Source organism: Phragmites australis, chromosome 18, assembly GCF_958298935.1.
Source record: "Phragmites australis chromosome 18, lpPhrAust1.1, whole genome shotgun sequence".
Lineage (NCBI taxonomy): Eukaryota > Viridiplantae > Streptophyta > Magnoliopsida > Poales > Poaceae > Phragmites > Phragmites australis.
In genome coordinates, this window is record NC_084938.1 from 26,975,155 (window position 1) to 26,992,520 (window position 17,366).

Below are 17,366 nucleotides of genomic sequence, written 5' to 3' on the forward strand. Positions count from 1 at the left end.
TTTCTTAGAATATCATTGGTGGGACACATGATTTGTCGATAATTAGAGTGCTGACTGTCACTATTTCTGTATTTTTTTTCATTTTAAATAATATTTTTACAAATCCAAAGATGCCGCATGACACGTGCTAGGCTGCTAGCTGACACGGAGATACTGTTCCAGTGCAAACATTACATGTGCTGCCATAGCCGGAAGGTGATATCACAATTGCACAGGTCCTTGGATGCAATTGTCGCAGACCAAGTCCAAGTCCAAGTCCAGAGCGCAGCAACAGCAACAGGACAACACCCCCCCCCCCCCCCCCCCAACCCAAGCCCAGAAACGCCGCCCCCCAGCAGCGAGCGAGACTGCGAGAGCGAACTGCCGCCTTCCACCGCCTCGTCGGCGCGCCCCTGCCTCCCGGCTCCGACGCGCTCTCGTCGCAGGTAACCCTCCCCTCCCAATCCCTCCTCGCGATCTCGCGGTCCTCTCCCACGCGGCATCTACACCCTCGCGGATCTGGACTTCGAGCCCGTTTCCTCTTGTGATCTCGCCGGGGCGGGTTTTGTTTGGGAATTACTGCGCTGGAATTGCGTTGTTATTCCCCCGTGGATCTAGGGGTGGGACTGGATAGCTGCGGAAATGAGGGGCGTTCCTGGTTGCCGGCGGTGAGGTCGACGGCGACGGGAGACAGTAAACCGGGTATCCTTCCACCGGAATCTCCTTTAGTCGACCCGAGAGGCGCCGCCCTTCTCCTCTTCCCCGCATTCTAAATATCTACTTGTACTGGTAGTGGTACGGGACTGAGGGGACTATCACTTTGTTGTGACTGGTAAATCAAATCCATTTTTTTCTCACGCTCGATTCAGTTAGTTAGGGATTTGTTTGATGCGTGGTCTGATTAGGTTCCATCAGAGGTGCCGGTGCAGTTTTCCAAAAATTTTGGGTGTCCCTTGGTGTGCTAGTCATCTTAGTCTAAATCGTTTCTGGCCTAAGGCTTGACCGCTTGAGGAGATCTAATACTTGTGGACTGTAGTCTAGCGAGAGCTCACCAGCATCCAAATTGTGTTGGATTGGATTATCTTATCTCATTGGATGTGCTTTTGTTATTTGGCTAGCTTCGTGTATTGATTGATCTGGTGGAACTATGTAACTGAAACTTCCAATTCCATTTTCTTATGATTTTTGCGCAGCTGTTTTACTTGTTTGTTGTTGCAACGAATGGTTCACTGTAGCTTTACCATCTATTTATAGAAAATGCTCCAAATAACTATTAGGAGGGACTGATATTTCCTCATGTTGTTCTTATCCCCATTTCTGTCAATTCGCTATGCAGGGTGTGAATATGTCAGCAAGTGCTTTGAAAGATCTCAATATTTCTCAATCAGCGGACCTAGAGAAAGGAAAAGATAATTCTCTGAAATCGTGCATAAGCAAGCCTGTGTTGAATGGCAACAAATGCACAAACAAGGAAGAAAATGCTCCGTCTGCTTGCCCTGATGCTGTGACTAATGGAAATGAGGTTGGGAGTGTAGACGTAGAGTACATTGATTCTGAGAATCTACTAGATCTCCCAGATGTTGACGCAAGCCTCAGTGTATGGCATACTTTTTGTTATTGACAATCTTTTGCTGGACAATTGACTTCCTTTTATGCTCTACTCAAAGCTGATATTTATCATTTTCTATTTTTTCCTGACAGACTTTGGTTAAAAGGTTGGATTCTAAGGACTGGGTTATGACATGTGAAGCCCTTAACAATGTTCGTCAGTTGGCAATATATCACAAGGAAAGATTGCAGGAGCTGCTGTAAGTTGTTCCCCAGCATATGCACTTGAAATGGTTTTTCTTTCGGATAATCCTTCTGACATATTTTGCACCACTTATCCATGCTAGCGCTTTAAAATTGTATGGTATCTCTTCTATTAATTATTTGGTATGAACTATTTGAATTGTAGGGAGCCTCTAGTTCCTCTTATTGTGAAATCTGTCAAGAATCCAAGGAGTGCTGTCTGTAAAACAGCACTAATGACATGTGCTGACATGTTTAAGGCCTATGGTGACCTAATGGTTGACTCAATTGATCTGCTGGTCTGTGTTGCTTTACTCAGATGTGCTATTCAGAATTACTGTATTAATTAGTCTCTCAGAACAACTTTTCTGTCTAATGTGTTCACAGCTAATGCAACTATTTCTAAAAGCTTCACAAGATAAACGCTTTGTTTGTGAAGCTGCTGAGGCAGCTCTTATATCAATGACAAGTTGGATCTCCCCTTCGGTGCTGTTATTGAGAATGCAGCCCTACCTCAAGAATAGGAATCCACGAATTCGAGCAAAAGCGTCAGTGTGTTTCAGCAAGAGTGTACCTCGCCTTGTAAGTGAATGCCTCACCTGAAAATGTGTTTAGGATCACAGCTTCTGTAGCCCCATTTCTTATCGCCAAATCTTAATAATTCAATGCATATTGTAGTTTGCTTATCTGATGCCCCAGCCCCCAAGTGCCAATTAGATAGAGATTAATAATTTCACCTCCTTGTGTACTTCTCTATTCATGGGCCTGGTTAGATTCTACATCCAGTTTCTTCCAGAGCTTTTTAGTTTGTCTTTTAGAGACATAGATATATGTTTTGAACTTTGAACCTCCCATGTCATTAGGCGGAAACAACTAGTCGATGTGTTAGGGATTGATGGGTTTAGAATATTAAGATGGCAGATACATAAGCTGTAAGTTGTATTTTCAAAGGGCTTTGCTTCTTCACCTCTGTATTCCTGTCATATTCCATAGTGCAACAGTAAATGGAGGTTGAATATATTAATTTTATGTATTGAGGATCTGCATGCAGTAACGCCTCTTTGCTGTCCTGCATGTGAAGGGTATATTGCTACTTTGTTTGTTTCACAAAACGATGTTTTTTCTTTTGACCAGGATGCGGAGGGAATCAAAGAATACGGAATGGATAAGCTCATACAGATCGCAGCAACCCAACTTAGCGACCAGCTTCCCGAGTCAAGGGAGGCTGCTCGCAACCTGGCATTGGAGCTGCAAGTACTCTACGAGAAGTCCCAGGTCTCAACTTCTGGTGAAAATGACGGCACACTTTCTGCCTCACTGGATGCAGAATCATGGGAGGCCTTCTGCCAATCAAAGCTTTCCCCATTAAGTGCCCAGGCAGTCCTTCGTGTCACCTCTTCTCCAAAAGAGGGTGTCACTGCTGGTGCCACCTCTACTCCAAAAGAGGGCGTGTCTGTGGGTTCCTAGCATAAGGAATTAGTAGATGCAGTGAGATTGCGATTTTCCATCCAGTTCACTTTTTTGCTGTACATGCTTATGGTTGTTCCTTCGTTACATCCAGTCCAGAATTCATAGATCATCGGTCGGAGAGTTCAGGTGTGAACCGTGGTGTTAATATTGGTGCGAAGATATATCCGTTATAGTCGACTGTATAATCATTTTGTTCTGCTACTTGGTATTGATTGGTCAGGTCAATGTAGAATTTCTTCCACTGTTCAATACTATACAGTCCTTTTTCCCTGCTGGTGTTCATCCTATTGTTTTGAAAGTGGCTATCTTGTGTTTCTCATATTGTTGAACTTGAGGTTCATTCCTTCACCTGGCAATTTCCTATCGAATGTCCCTGCTGTTTTGCTTTCACAATGATATCAAAATGCCAGCCCTTGGTGTGTTGCCGAGAAGGTACTCCAGTGGCAGCCTATCTCTTAGCACTATGTGCAGCCTATCTTTATACTCATTTAGCACACGGTTCATGGCTGTGATGTCATTTGGTGCCCCACATCCCTCATTCCCTCCTACCTCCTGATCCTCCTGAAAACTAAAAATGCCCAGAAAAAAATTACTTCCGGCAAACTTTTAGGACTTGTTTAGAATACGAGAATTCGCCGTAATGTTCGCAGAAATTTCGCAGGAAATATTATAACTTTTGGACCGGGCAAAACATGGCTCAGTTTGCTTCACAGCCACGTCATGCGTCTGGACCAGGGAGAACACGAGACAATGGCTTGTTTTACAGAAAACGATTAGGCCTTATCGGAACGCAAGAATTTCGCAGAAATCGCACTACAGATGCCACAAGAACCTTACTAAATTCTCATGTTCCAACCGGCCTTTAAGGGTTGTTTTCATTGGACATATTTTATCGAAAAGTCTCGAACTGATTCGATTTTGATGTAAATACTATACTTGTATCTCGTAGAAGGACCCCTAAATTGAATGATAGAGAACCGTGACGGTGGTAGGTATATCGATTACTACAGTAACAACATTACCGATTACTACAGTAATAACTAACAAATATATATATATATCATATGTACGTACAATGTATCTGTAGAATATGCCAGGCCGAGTGCGCGTGCCCGACCGAGCAGCCAATCGGGCTTTGACGCGCACGCTCCTACCCATCGACCCCGCGGGTCTATTGGAGACCGAGCAGCGATTGCAATTAGTTATAACTTCGTGTATAGATGAGTTACAACTATAAGCATAGAGCCATTGCAACTATATTTTATAACTATAGGCATAGAACGCGGTCCCACCCACTGACCTCGCGGACCCATTGGATTACCGAGCGTGTTCTCAACTTGTGAGCAACGAATATAACTATATGTATAGAGGAGTTACAACATGTAATATAGAGTGATTGCAACTATTAATTTCAACTATAGACATAGAGTTGTTAGTTGTTACTGTAGTAATCGATAATGTTGCAGCTGTATTATTTAGCATGTTGTGATTAAATTGTCTACCATGTTGTACTGTAGTGTTTAGCATGTTATAACTAAAATATCTACCATGTTGTAACTAATCTATACTCAAAAATGCATATCGTAGCTAGAGTGTCTATCATGTTGTAACTAGAGTGTCTATCGTGTTATAACTCGAGTCTCTACAATATTGTAAATGTAGTGTTCACTGTATTATAACTAGAGTGTTCGTCATGTTATAACTAGAGTATACGCATGGAAGGAAGGCTGGCTCGGTGGAGGAAGAGGGAGGCTGGCTCAGTCGGGACGCACGCGAGAAAGAAAGCATGACTCAACCGGCTAACCAATACGTAGTTGAGGAGAAAGAGAGTAACCACATCATCAAACATTCATATAAAAAGTATTCCACCGCCTCTTTTGTTTTTCTAGCGATTACACATGAAAGTTCTTTCATTCCCTTTCGTTAACCACTGTTCTCTCATAAACATATCTCGCGCTCCCACTCTAAATCCTTGAAACATCATATAAATCATTTTATTTATCCATAGCTTCATTTTGGCACATTATATAGAACATCATATAATTTATTTGACAGGGCTCTAACTCTAAACATCGTAGAGTTAAAAAGATATCCATAGTTTCATAAACCTGTAAAGCTAAAGCTAAGTGTACATTGAGAATGTTTATATAGATAATTTTATGAGGACTTTTACAGTACACCTAAATGAGTGTATGCCGTCTATTTTTCTCATCCGGTGGTTTAGATTGACCCAATGATACTCTATCGCTCATCAGTATCATGGGTATCATTAAAGAGTATCATGGGTATCATAAGGGTAGGATTGGAAAAAAAAAACCATGATAAACTTGTAAATTATATATTTAATTAGGAAAGATCAAAATATTAGTTTATTCTTCGGATAAGCTTTCACTTATTCTGTTCATTTCATTTATTAGAGTTTTCACCCTCCGTCGCTCGATCTTGATGGGTGGTGAAGGTCCGAAGTCCGGTCAGTCATTGACGTAATTACCCCTAAAGGTATCAAGATAATTATAATAATACCTATTAAAATGGACGGTTGGATCATAACAATGATACTCTCCACCATCTAGTATCATGGTGTACTGTAAAGGTTCTCAATTTTATTTACATTTTAGACTAAAAATATTTACTCAAACTACTTTATATTCACCTACAACCACAACATCTGAGGTGAATTTGGGAGTCGGTGTTCTACCAAACATAATCTAAATAGCTATAAAAAATTCAAAATTTTTGGTAATTTAGGCCATGCTAACATCATACATCTCACAAAATCTCAACTCAAACAACAACCTTTACAAAGCGACAGGAAAAAAGTCAAATCTGAGCATCTATTATTGTCTTTTCTGATTCTTGAAAACTTGTCATTTTTTTTCTCTTTGTAAAGGTTGTTGTTTGAGTTAAAATTTTGCAAGATGTTTTTTGATATAGAATTTTGTTTATCTCAATGTTTCATGAGTTTGCATCTGAGATGGCCTCTGACATCAGATTCGAGCGGTGATCGAGGGGTAAAACTGGAAAGTTGCAAAACGGAGAGGCTTCTTCTCGTGCTCGGTCGTTGCATTCTCTCCCCCTCCCTATTTCTCCAGCTGCATCATCATCGGACACTTCACCGCCGGCGACGGTGCACAGCAAGAAAGGCTCCTTCTACCGAAGTCTCCCCTCTTCGAGAGGTCACGTCCCCTCCTCTTCCCCGCCCTCGACCGGTATCGGACTGGGCGACTAGCGTGGAGTGGAGATCCGTCCGAATTGGATCCGTTTCTTCTGTTGTGAGCAATCAAATCCGAATATTTCTCTATCTCCATTCAGTTTACTTGCAGATTTGTCTGCTGCGTGGCAGCCTTCTAATTTAATCCAATCCATAATCCGTGGTTCGATTAGGTTCTTCTCCAGGGAGAGAAAAAACGATTACCCGAGGTGCAGGTGCACTTTTTTTTTCTTCCAATTTTTTTGGGTGTTCAGCTGAACCCACCATGCCCCAAGTCAAGTTTGCCACTGCTTCAACATGAGGCTCAACAAGGTGGAAGTGAACCTGAGACGGCTGCTGGAGGCGGCTCCTCGGCAGCAGAATCAGGCTAAGCTTGTCCATGTATGTAAGCGTCTGATACGAATTTCTTAGGTAGTCAGATTTCCATGGCACTTTGTTTATGTTTAACGGTCTGAAGTAGATACTATTCTATTTCTTTAAAAGGAAGAGAAGAAATAGATGTAGCCTCATTCTATTTTATTCAGTATTAATTTTTGGTATAAAAAATATCATTTTGAATGAACTGTGTGCTAAGCACTGACAGCCTCCATTCCAATGCAGTATGTGACCACAGCCAGAGAGCTGTTGGAGCAGCTAGGAGCAGAAACTACACCAGAAGGGATATCAAGGTGTGTTTTCTGCAATGGCGTAGTGTTGAAAGCTTTTTTCAGAATATTGATACAGTGATATGCCGGCTATCAGTGACCTAGCCAATGTTTGTTGAGGATCCATAATTTTTTGAAGGGAAAAAAGCGAAAACCAACTGCCATATGACAGTACCAAACAAAAACATCAAAATTTGTTTGTCCAATGTAAAACTTTTAAACATAAATTTCAACATTGATCTTGCCGGTGCATTGGCATTTTGCATTAATGTAAAATCTTGAAGTCTGTACGAGGAGTACCGGCTGCTAATGAAAGAATAAACTCTGCTGCTATTTTGCTTTGGCTGATAATGTGTTTCAATATTTTGTTAAGCCTTTTGAATGCCTTTACATTCTGATAACACAAGAATGGCCCCCCCAAAAAAGACAAGAATGAGGATTGAGGAACTCATGATCTTTTCCTTTACGCACAAGTGCTACACTAACCTAGCTTCCAGAGAAGTCTTTCTTCTTTACATTAAAGGCGCCATGGGTAGCCACTCGATAAATGCATGGTTTCTCTTTCAGAATTACTAAAAGGATGTTTCTGAAAATCTGGATACTCTTTCTATAAAGATATGCTCCATCCTGCATCTCAAAACCCTTATACTGTTATACAAAGATTTCGTAGTTATAACTTATAAGTTCCCGTCATCTTTTATTTGGTGGCCTGCATTTTGATGATAATAATTTCTGGGCTATTGCTTCGCTTTTTTATGGATAATCCTATACCCGGTTCAGTGATCTTAGTAATTGGTGGAGCGAAGCAAGCATTTACCTATGTTGAAACTTCCCCTTCACTGCTTATGTTATATTTTTTTCCATGATCAGAAGAACATGTTTTTACTGAATTTTCTCTTTTTCAGCATTTCAAAAGCTAAGCTTTCTGAGTATTCCGAAAAGATTGAAGCGCTAGCTGCCAGGCTCGCTGCTTCAGTGGTATGTTTTTGTTGTGTTGATTCGTTTTTCCCCCATTATCATGCATAAAACTCAAAGCAACTACAACATATGATGTTGTCAACTTTTTTTATCTGAAACTTAATCTCATGTAGCTTTTAGATACACTTATTATTACTATATTCTTGTTGGTGCAGCCAGAAAATGAAAAGCCAGTTGCCGAAAGCAGCAAAGAAGAAAGCTCTTATGAAAAAGCAAAGGCAGAAAGTCCAATTTCTTTATCATCAGGACTGCGAAGGAGATCAACGTAAGTTAAATTTGGTCCCCTTTTATTTGTTTCCGGTTCTTACCATTACAACTAATGCACTAACAGGTGTAATTAAATAGAACTCATGTAGAGGTTGGACCAAGCCATTACGAGAGAAAAGGAGATATCGGAACACCTATCAAATTGGATGCAGAAGCACAGGCTCACATTGAGAAGCATAGGTATGCTACTTTTTGTTTTAATTTTTGCAAAGATTCTCTCCTATCTCCGGCTCCATCTCAATGCCTCATTATTCTCGACTCTCGGCCACAGTTTCTTTATTGCACACAAACAACCCATTTACTGGGTCCATTCATTGACTGGTTTCACTGAAATTGCTGCGTTTGAAGCTATAATATGTGCCATGTATAACTATTAGCTTCCTTTTTCTCCTAATGTTTTAAGACCTTTGCATGAAACTTTAGGCTGGTGCAAGATCATCAAATGACTTGTCTGTCTATTCTCATACTGTTACCGGATCTTCTTACTGTACAGGAAGCTACAAGAAGGTTTGACTGATGAAATGGTTGAGTTAGCACGACAACTGAAGGAAAGCAGTCTTATGATGAACCAATCTGTGCAACAGACAGAGAAGGTATGATTCGCTGATTTAGTCCTTTACAGCTTTCTGTTGTGTTTACATTGGGTTTTATGTGGATAGAGTCGTTGCGTTGACACTGCAACAAAGATATTCTTCTGTTGTATGTTCAATTATTGGTCATTGCTTATGCAGATCCTTGACTCCACGGAGAGAGCCGTGGAGCATAGCTTGGCAAGCACCGGCCGTGCAACATCACGAGCAGCGGAGGTCCACTCGCTGACTTCCAAGACGACGTGCTTCCAGTGGCTGCTCATCTTTATGATGACTTGCATGTTTGTTATGGTGGTTCTGCTTATACGGATCACCTGAGGCCATAGCGGGCATTCATATTCTTGTAATCACCTGTCTTTGGGTTGGAACTTTTAATCGGCTCTAACACAGACATAAACATCCTGCCCTGAAGAACTGTAGCATAGATGGACGGTACTTTCATGACGAAGTGACACATTGCTTATCTGCTGAATGGTAGCACAGTTTGTAACTGCTCGTGAAACCTTTAATCGCAGTACTTCAATGGAAATAAATCACCATGACCACGGTGTTCAGTCTACTTGCCAAACTTAGAATTCTTAAGCCACCGCGGAGCTCTTTTCCTCCAAATTCATTCAGGTATTCAGGGAACAAATAGCTGGCACTAGCATTCTTCTGTTCACACATCTCTCCAGCTGACGCTGCATTGTCTCGTCTCGGAGACCCTGACCCATGTTTCAGCTCCAGCGGTCTTCAGATCCAGTTGTCCAATTGTGCAGATGGTTGCTACTTGATGGGTCATGTCAGTGATAAGAAAATGGCTCGGCTCAGCGCATTCTCCGGAATTCAGTATAAACGATCGGTGCGCAATGAGAACAAGTTGCAATTGTAATTCAGTTTGGTGGTAAGAAGTACTACCATCTGTCTGGTTTCAATAAACAATGATTTATTCTTCAGGGAAAAAAATCTATTTATGCCACGTATCACCTCATAAATAAGTCTATGCATGAAATGCAAGAGCCCAGATCTTATAGGATTATTTTTCTTTTCATGCTGCATCATCCTGAACCGTTGGAGCTGCTGCTGCTGCATCCTAATTGTCAGTTGGACGCCGGAGGTGGTGATGCCGATGTCGGTGCAGTGGATGCATGATGCCGCACCACCGTGGGCGGGCTGGTCGGAATCGACCACCTGGTCGGCGCGTGTTTCCAATGCTGGCCACGGCGTGCACTGAGGCTGGAGCTGGACAGCCGGGACTCGCGCGCCAATCGGAATGCCTGCGTTCCAACGCAGGGCTGGCCCGCTGCCATGGCCGCAGGTCTGTGACTAAAGGCTCAATGTCTGGTTGCCCGTCCTGTGCCGGCGGTGTGCACCGGAGCGTGGCGCGGATTCTGGTGGGTGAGCGGTGAGAGAGATGCGGTGGCTTGCATGCTGGAGGAGACCGGCGACGATGGCGGCACCGTGCGGACGCGCGTAGGAGAAGCGGTGCACCAGCACGACGCGTCGGAGGTGTTGTCGCGGACGTCGGCGTGGACGATGCGGTGTCCACCGTCAGGCTGGCTGGGCGCGATCGGGGCCCAACGCTGATGCTGATGTGGCGCGCGAGGCGAGCGCTCCAGTTCAGTTCTTTCCAAAGTTTTTTGACCGGAAGTTCTTTCTAAAATTGCATTATATTTTTCGCGATTTAGTGTTTCAGTACAGTTACTAATTACTGATTACATGAGTCAGAAAAAAACTATGCCACTCTGAACATTGCTGAAACTTACCACACCGAATCCACTAACTATGTACACAGAACCTGAAACGAACATCACAACTGCTGAACTGCAATAGAACAGTTACAAGACCAGGCATCACACACTTCGCTACCCAGGGGTGATGCTAGAGCCAAAAATATCCTAGTGTATCATTTCATAACGTATATAATTTTTAAGCAGTACTCTATTAAATATGGATTAGTAACAAGTATTCGTTCTTTTCGAGTCTGGTGCACACCGGGGTATTTTACCTTGGCTTCGCCTCTAAATGCTGCCCATCTTTCATGACCAGCCGGCAACACGTGCCATGCATGACCAGAACACCGATCACCTCAAAGCACGGTCACCTGCCTGCCGTGGACCGCCACCGGCCGGTGCGTCGCCCATTGCCCTCTCACGATGCCACCGCCGCCGCACCCGACGACTGCCGTCCTCTCCTCGGCCATCTCCCGCTCGATCGCCTCCACGACGCGCGCGAACTCCCCGGCGTCGCACGGCAGCTCGAGCGGGCCGTCCGCCGCGTACCAGTACGGCCCGCGCGCCTCCTCAGCCTCCTCCAGCAGCGCCCTGAACAGGCGGTGGTTGACGCACTCCGTCCGGACCACGAACCGCTCCCTCGCCGCGCCCACGTACACCGCCAGGTGGCCCTCCGGCGGCAGCTCGCGGCCCTTCTTGGACGACGACAGGCACCGGTCCAGCAGAGTCCTCATGATCAGCCCCTTACCGATTCTTCTATCCTTCATTCACGCAGAAGCTCGATCAGGTAGCTTTGAACACAGCAGAGTGAGTAGTAGCACTGAACTAGTGTAGGCAGATCTCTTCAGGCTCCATCGGCCTTGATCTTATACTTTGGTGTCATTGTGAAGGTGTTTCTTGGTGCAGCTTTGTTGATGACATCAAGAGAGTAATGTATTGAAGAGAGGGCCTGGAGAGTGCTGCATTGCACTATATATAAACTGCGCTACGTGTCTCTTGACTCTTTATATCGTGTTGATAGTTTTAAGATTTAGGAGCAGATGATGGGATACTTTGGTTTTCGTGCTCCGTCATAAAAAATGTGATGATTAGGTACTTTGCACCTCTAGCCCATGGCCTCATTGTCAACTGAGGTGCACCAATGGCTTCATGGCAATAATTCACTTGATATTTTTTAGACAATGGGGAAAAAGTCCGGACCTTTTGTATGTGTGATGCATATAACTCTAATTAATTATTATATTATTTCAGCTTATAGCTGAATGTTGAAAGAAAATATAAACATAAAAGATCATATAAATGTAAATCATCAATCATATAGTTTATACTAAACCTTCGCCCATTATTGACGAAAAAGTTTATGGCTACCACCTCCACTACTTGGCACATCATGCTTATGTTTTATCTCTGGCTTTCTTGCTGTATCAATCTTCAAAATCTCAGCCAATAAATACCCTAAAAAGTGACTGCATAAAAGATATTATTTTCTTATAAAAACAATATCACTGTAGCATAGCCAAATTGCTTTAGAAAAAGGACAGCCACCTCAACCAAGATTTCTTTCTTTTCACTTGCTCCAAAGTCCACAGTAACACTACATGATTGGTTGCAAGTTGACTTGGAGCAGCTACTGATGATAATCGGTGTGGTCAGCAAGTTTGAGTGAAACTCTCCAACCAAACCTGTTTTCTTTAAGACCTTAACTTTGAGATCAAGACGTGTTTTTCAAGCTTGTCAGATTGCATATATATATTTGCCTGCGAAATTCTGAGACCCCTGCAAAACTGACATCCAGTGCCCAAGGGTTTAAACACCGGATCCGTGCATGTCTTGATCCTGCACGATTAGTTTACAATTGCTGTGTTGGATTCTCTGGCGCTCGACCGATGGTACAACAGCAAAAGAGAAGAGGAAAGGTGAAGGCAGATTTGGCAATATGGAGTAGAGGATTGCCCACACGACATTGTCTGGATTAGACAATGTAATTTACGGCGTCCTTTGGTGTGTTTGTCTACTCTGCTTTCGATTATTCAGAGAAAATTGTGCCGCGGCTAGAAACTTTGGACGTGTTTGGTTGCTTGGCTTAGGCCTAACCTGGCTAGGACATAAGCCAGGCCAGTCCAAGCCTGTCTTGCGCAATGCAATTACATAGTGTTTTGTTTGTCTGCACATGCTATCCTGTATCGCGAAGATCGTGTTTGGTTGTCTGATTTGCATTGGGTGTGATCACTCCATCTTTGTTGTGGTGAGTTTAGCTCCGTCACCTTGCTCACTCTCCACAGCTGCCTCTAATGGGGCAATTCCACGAACACCTTGCCTGCAGCGCACAAGCACCAAGCTACCAACAAAGTTCTGCCCCACAGGCACAACAATTCCACCATGGATTCTTGGTGCCGCTGTAGATGATGAGGCTCTTGGATGAGGAAGAGCATGGAGGCGCGGTGCCGCGGCACGAGGAACGCCAGTAGGAGCGCCCACTGCAACACGGCTTAGTGGAAGCGGAAGGTGCAGAGGTTCCGTCGTCGGCCACCGGGACGCCCTGTCGACCGCTGACAACATCTCCCGCTTGGGCTGGCGGCAGTCCCTAGCCCAATGTCCGGCTTTGCCGCAGTTGCGGCACTTGTCGTCGCGGGTGGCGTAGCGTGGGGCGTTGCGCACAGCATCCCTGCTGTGGTCACTACCGCCGCCTCTGCTGCCGCCGCCGTACCTCCTCTGAGTTCCGCGCGTGCAACGGAGTCCCCCGCTACCACCTTTGCCAGCTATCGACGAAGATTCGCCGGTCTACCGCTCCTGCATGCACGCTTGCCACTACTCCTCAGTGAGAAACAATTGGCTGCTTGCGCCTTGCGTAGCGATGGGCTCGAGTCTGTCCTCCGTCGCCTTGAGCCGCCCAGTGACCTCGATCGACAAGGTCGAGATGTCGAGGAGCATCTCGATCGACAACGCATTTTGTGTAAACCGGGTCGGGACAACGCGGGGGAACTTCTCCACTACCTTCTGCTCGTCGATGCTCTCGCAGAGCGTACCAAGGGAGCCGACGATGCCAGTAAGCCGCAACGCGAAGTCGTCGATCATCTCGCCATCGCGGAACGAGATCGACTCAAAATCCTTCAACATCTGCTGCGCCTTCGCCTTCCTCATGCGGTCCACGCCAACACGCATCATCTTGATGGCGTCCCAGACGTCCTTCACGATGTTCTTGGTGGCGAGGGTCGGGATCATCTCAGCGGGAACTGCGCGCAGGATGGCTTCCATAGCCATCCTGTCCTCTTGGACATCAGCGTCGCCAAGCTCTACCGCATCCCAGAGGTTGCGGGCTTGCAACATCACTTTCAACATTAGTGACCACTCTGTGTAGTTTGTGCGCGTGAGGGTGGGAAAGGTTGTCGAGCCACTGAGCTCCCTCACGATGCGCTGCACGATAATCTCACGCACATCGTCATCATGACGCCGTGGTTTGCGCGAAACTGGTGAAGGCGAGCCTCGACGCTCATGGCGTGGCAGCGTCCTTGACGCCTCTCTGCGTGGTGCAGACCTTGACGCCATGGCTCAAGATCCTCTCTAACCCAGCTCTGAATACCAAATGTTAGCTAAACTCTCCCTGCACCTCACGGACAGTACCTCCCCTACTGCACAAGCAAGCACAGGACAACTCTACCTTACTGCTATTGCTGGAACACAGAAACACAAAGTGATATTTGGTTCTACTCTTGCTGCAGAACTGGGCAACACACACACACAGAGAAAGAGATCACAGACAAGGTGGTTTTGGTGCTGCAGAACTTACACATTTTCTGTTATGTATACACCCATATTTATAGTGTACACGAGCTAGTATCTTAAAGGACTTTTGCTGCTGATCCAGGATAGTTTTAACCCTTCTTATTTGCTCATATATGAGCTACAAAAGTAGTGTTATATTTAATTTTGACTACTCAACTTGAACAGTTCATGTTGCTTTAAACCTAAACTAGCTTTGACTTCTATAACAGTCATAGTAAATATCTAAGGTGATCCAAACTTGTTTGTCAATATAGTCTCTCGGAGGACAAATATAGTGATTGGAATACATAAAAGGCAAAATGATACAAGTGAATACATATATTGATAAAAAGGAAACAACTAGAGAGAACTTAATCCCAAAGATTTTTTGTCCATGAATTTTAATCTTTGTAAAAACCCATATTTTCACTAACTTCCCATAGTTGCGTATATCTGGTAGGCAGCTCCGAACGTCACTTTTGCTTTGCAGCCTTTTGCTATTGAAAACACAACAATTCCTTCATTCCGGACTGCTCTTTTTGCCACATGTATACGTTGGCAATATACAACTATAAAGATTCACAATTTTGAACGATTTGATTTTCATCATCTGGACTTTTTTGCTCTATATATTGCAAATTGCACCTATACTGCTGGTCTCTATTGGCTCAGTATAATCCAGGTGCCTTCAAAAGGGAATTTTGTTTATTTAGCTCCATGAATAAAACCACAATCCCATTCTTGTTATGTGTTGTGTGAACCCGTGGATGTAGTATATCAGAAGAAAAGGCAAAGGAACTGCATCTCTGTCATATCAATGCACTGGTGATCTAGCTTACCCCGATTCTTCTCCGAAGTGCGATACCCATATTGCGATACGTATCCGATACCGATACACGCCGATATGTCTCCGATACGATATCAGGAAAGTATAAAAAAATACAACTTAAAAAATAAATAAAAATAATCCCAATACTCCTCCAATACTTCGCAGCCCATAACCCTCAAATTGAAGCCCACCATCTCAAGAGCCTAGTTTTTCAAACCATTTACCCATCTCAATGCAACCCTAAAATATAATAGCACCGATTTGAATGAGCCGCCGGCCATCGCATGCTTTGTGGCTTGTATCATGTATGATGTAGTGCACTGTTTGAACTTGTAGTCTAGTAGTAGACTAGTAGTATACTAGGATTATCTATTTGAACCTGAACTCGATTTGTTGGTATGAGAAATCATTCATATCATTCTCTATAATTGCTGCATTCTTATTTTTAATTTATATATATCGGTGTATACTTGTTTTTCAAAACTCCCGTATCCCCATATCAGTGTACCCATACGTGTATAGGGGCATCCTAGCTGGTGACTGTGTGGGGAACTATTCTTTGGTTCATTTTAATCTGTATAACTTCTGAAGAAATAATTTATTCTACATGCAGATGTTATCCAGTAGACTCATGCTATTCTTTAGCCCTGGATTTATTATGCAGTAAGTTTTTAAGTCTCCAGTTTTTGTTATTAACTGAGCTGAACTGTAACAAATGAGAAAATAGACTTGGATTGGAATGCAAGAATGAATATTGCCCTTGGTGCAGCTAGGGGTCTGGAGCAACTCCATCTTAGAGTCAATCCACCAATCATTCACAGGGACATTCAATCAACCAATATTTTATTGGACAAGGAATTTCCGCCAAAGGTTTCTGATTTTGGGACCGCTAAAATTGCCCCAGCTGGTGATGAGCTTTTTGCAAAAGCATCTGCAATGAAGGGGCACCTGGATATATTGCACCAGAGTGTAATTTGTGCTCATCAGTATCAGTTCGGTCAGATATCTATAGTTTTGGGGTTGTGCTCTTGGAGATGATTACTGGAAGTAAAGCCATTGATAGTACTAGACAAGATGAGGAACATAATCTAGCTTACTGGGTATGCTCCTTGTTTCCAGCAATATATTCAGCTTTAGTTTTCTTTTCCTCTTCTATTATTTTCCCCTGTACCTAACTAGTCGACTTTTCCCTCATGGCATTGAAAGGCAATTTTTGGAGCCATTATGGTATTAAAGAGCAAGGTTTGGAGTAGTGGCTCATTTGAACGTGTTTGGAAGTACAAATCGATGGATGGTCTAAAGTCGAAAAATCTTTTCTGGAACTAATGGAGATATATAAATTGATGGACATGTCGATATATATGTGATTTATCTGTTACCTGTCCCAAGATGGATAATACCTGAGAGAGTTGTTTGGTACCATATAATGTTCGTTTTATCATCGGCTTGGAGATGTGCTGCGCCTGGTTGTGACTACTACACTTTATAGAAAGTACCCTATCTCCTCACTTCTCCCCAGATGACCATTTCAGAAATACCACCTTTGCAGGCAAGAGGCAAGTTAAATGATCAAAAGAACTTTCAGGAACTACTTGATCCAAGGTTGCATGGCTGTGTTTCTGCTGATGTGCTCTCCATGGCTATTGCTGTCGCGCAGAAGTGCATTACACAAAATGATGTCCATTGACCTGAGATTCACGATGCCATTCAAGGTCTTTGCTGTGTAATCTCCAAGTCTCGTGATCAGGAAGTTTCATCTTCATCGCTGACTGACTACGGTGGAGTGGTATTTCAAGAAACACGAGGCCACATGATCTGCGGTCAGTATATGTATGATTTGCTTAACTCCATCTGCAACCTCATGCTGAAGCACACGAGGGGCAAATGCTGAAGAGGAAGCAAAAGTTCTCACCTCCACACATCTGTTCACTGATCAGAGACCTCATGAGTTTTTCTGTGCAAGACTTATCTGTCTGACCTTCTAACAGAACGAAAACCACGATTCATACACTATGGATTGTGACAGACCATTGAAAAGTCTTGTAACATAACAAGTTGTACTCTGTGGTAAAATAGGAGATTAATGTATGCTAAATCTCTACCATTTGTGAGGATGATGGTCATAAGAAAAAC

At 43.7% G+C, this 17,366-nt stretch overlaps 3 protein-coding genes across 4 annotated transcripts; 2 read left to right on the forward strand and 1 right to left on the reverse strand.

The window, feature by feature from the left end:
- The first annotated feature begins 303 nt into the window (after window positions 1–303).
- Window positions 304–3,510, forward strand: LOC133899425 (uncharacterized). The gene is made up of 6 exons (XM_062340411.1): window positions 304–425; window positions 1,316–1,576; window positions 1,681–1,787; window positions 1,937–2,069; window positions 2,158–2,352; window positions 2,905–3,510. The coding sequence occupies exons 2-6, from the start codon at window positions 1,325–1,327 to the stop codon at window positions 3,235–3,237; spliced, it is 1,020 nt and encodes a 339-aa protein (XP_062196395.1). The 5' UTR covers window positions 304–425; window positions 1,316–1,324; the 3' UTR covers window positions 3,238–3,510.
- A 2,757-nt stretch (window positions 3,511–6,267) lies between these two features.
- Window positions 6,268–9,489, forward strand: LOC133899667 (uncharacterized). Of its 2 annotated transcripts, XM_062340695.1 has the most exons (8): window positions 6,268–6,512; window positions 6,625–6,832; window positions 7,052–7,119; window positions 8,001–8,073; window positions 8,229–8,338; window positions 8,419–8,520; window positions 8,834–8,933; window positions 9,072–9,489. In XM_062340695.1, the coding sequence occupies exons 2-8, from the start codon at window positions 6,749–6,751 to the stop codon at window positions 9,246–9,248; spliced, it is 714 nt and encodes a 237-aa protein (XP_062196679.1). In that variant the 5' UTR covers window positions 6,268–6,512; window positions 6,625–6,748; the 3' UTR covers window positions 9,249–9,489. The 2 variants fall into 2 exon arrangements, with proteins under 2 accessions (XP_062196679.1, XP_062196680.1); XM_062340696.1 differs by lacking the exon at window positions 6,268–6,512 and having other exon boundaries at window positions 6,707–6,836.
- Window positions 9,490–10,733: 1,244 nt separating this feature from the next.
- Window positions 10,734–11,555, reverse strand: LOC133898354 (auxin-responsive protein SAUR71-like). The gene has a single exon (XM_062339023.1). The coding sequence runs from the start codon at window positions 11,407–11,409 to the stop codon at window positions 10,999–11,001; it is 411 nt and encodes a 136-aa protein (XP_062195007.1). The 5' UTR covers window positions 11,410–11,555; the 3' UTR covers window positions 10,734–10,998.
- Window positions 11,556–17,366: the final 5,811 nt, after the last annotated feature.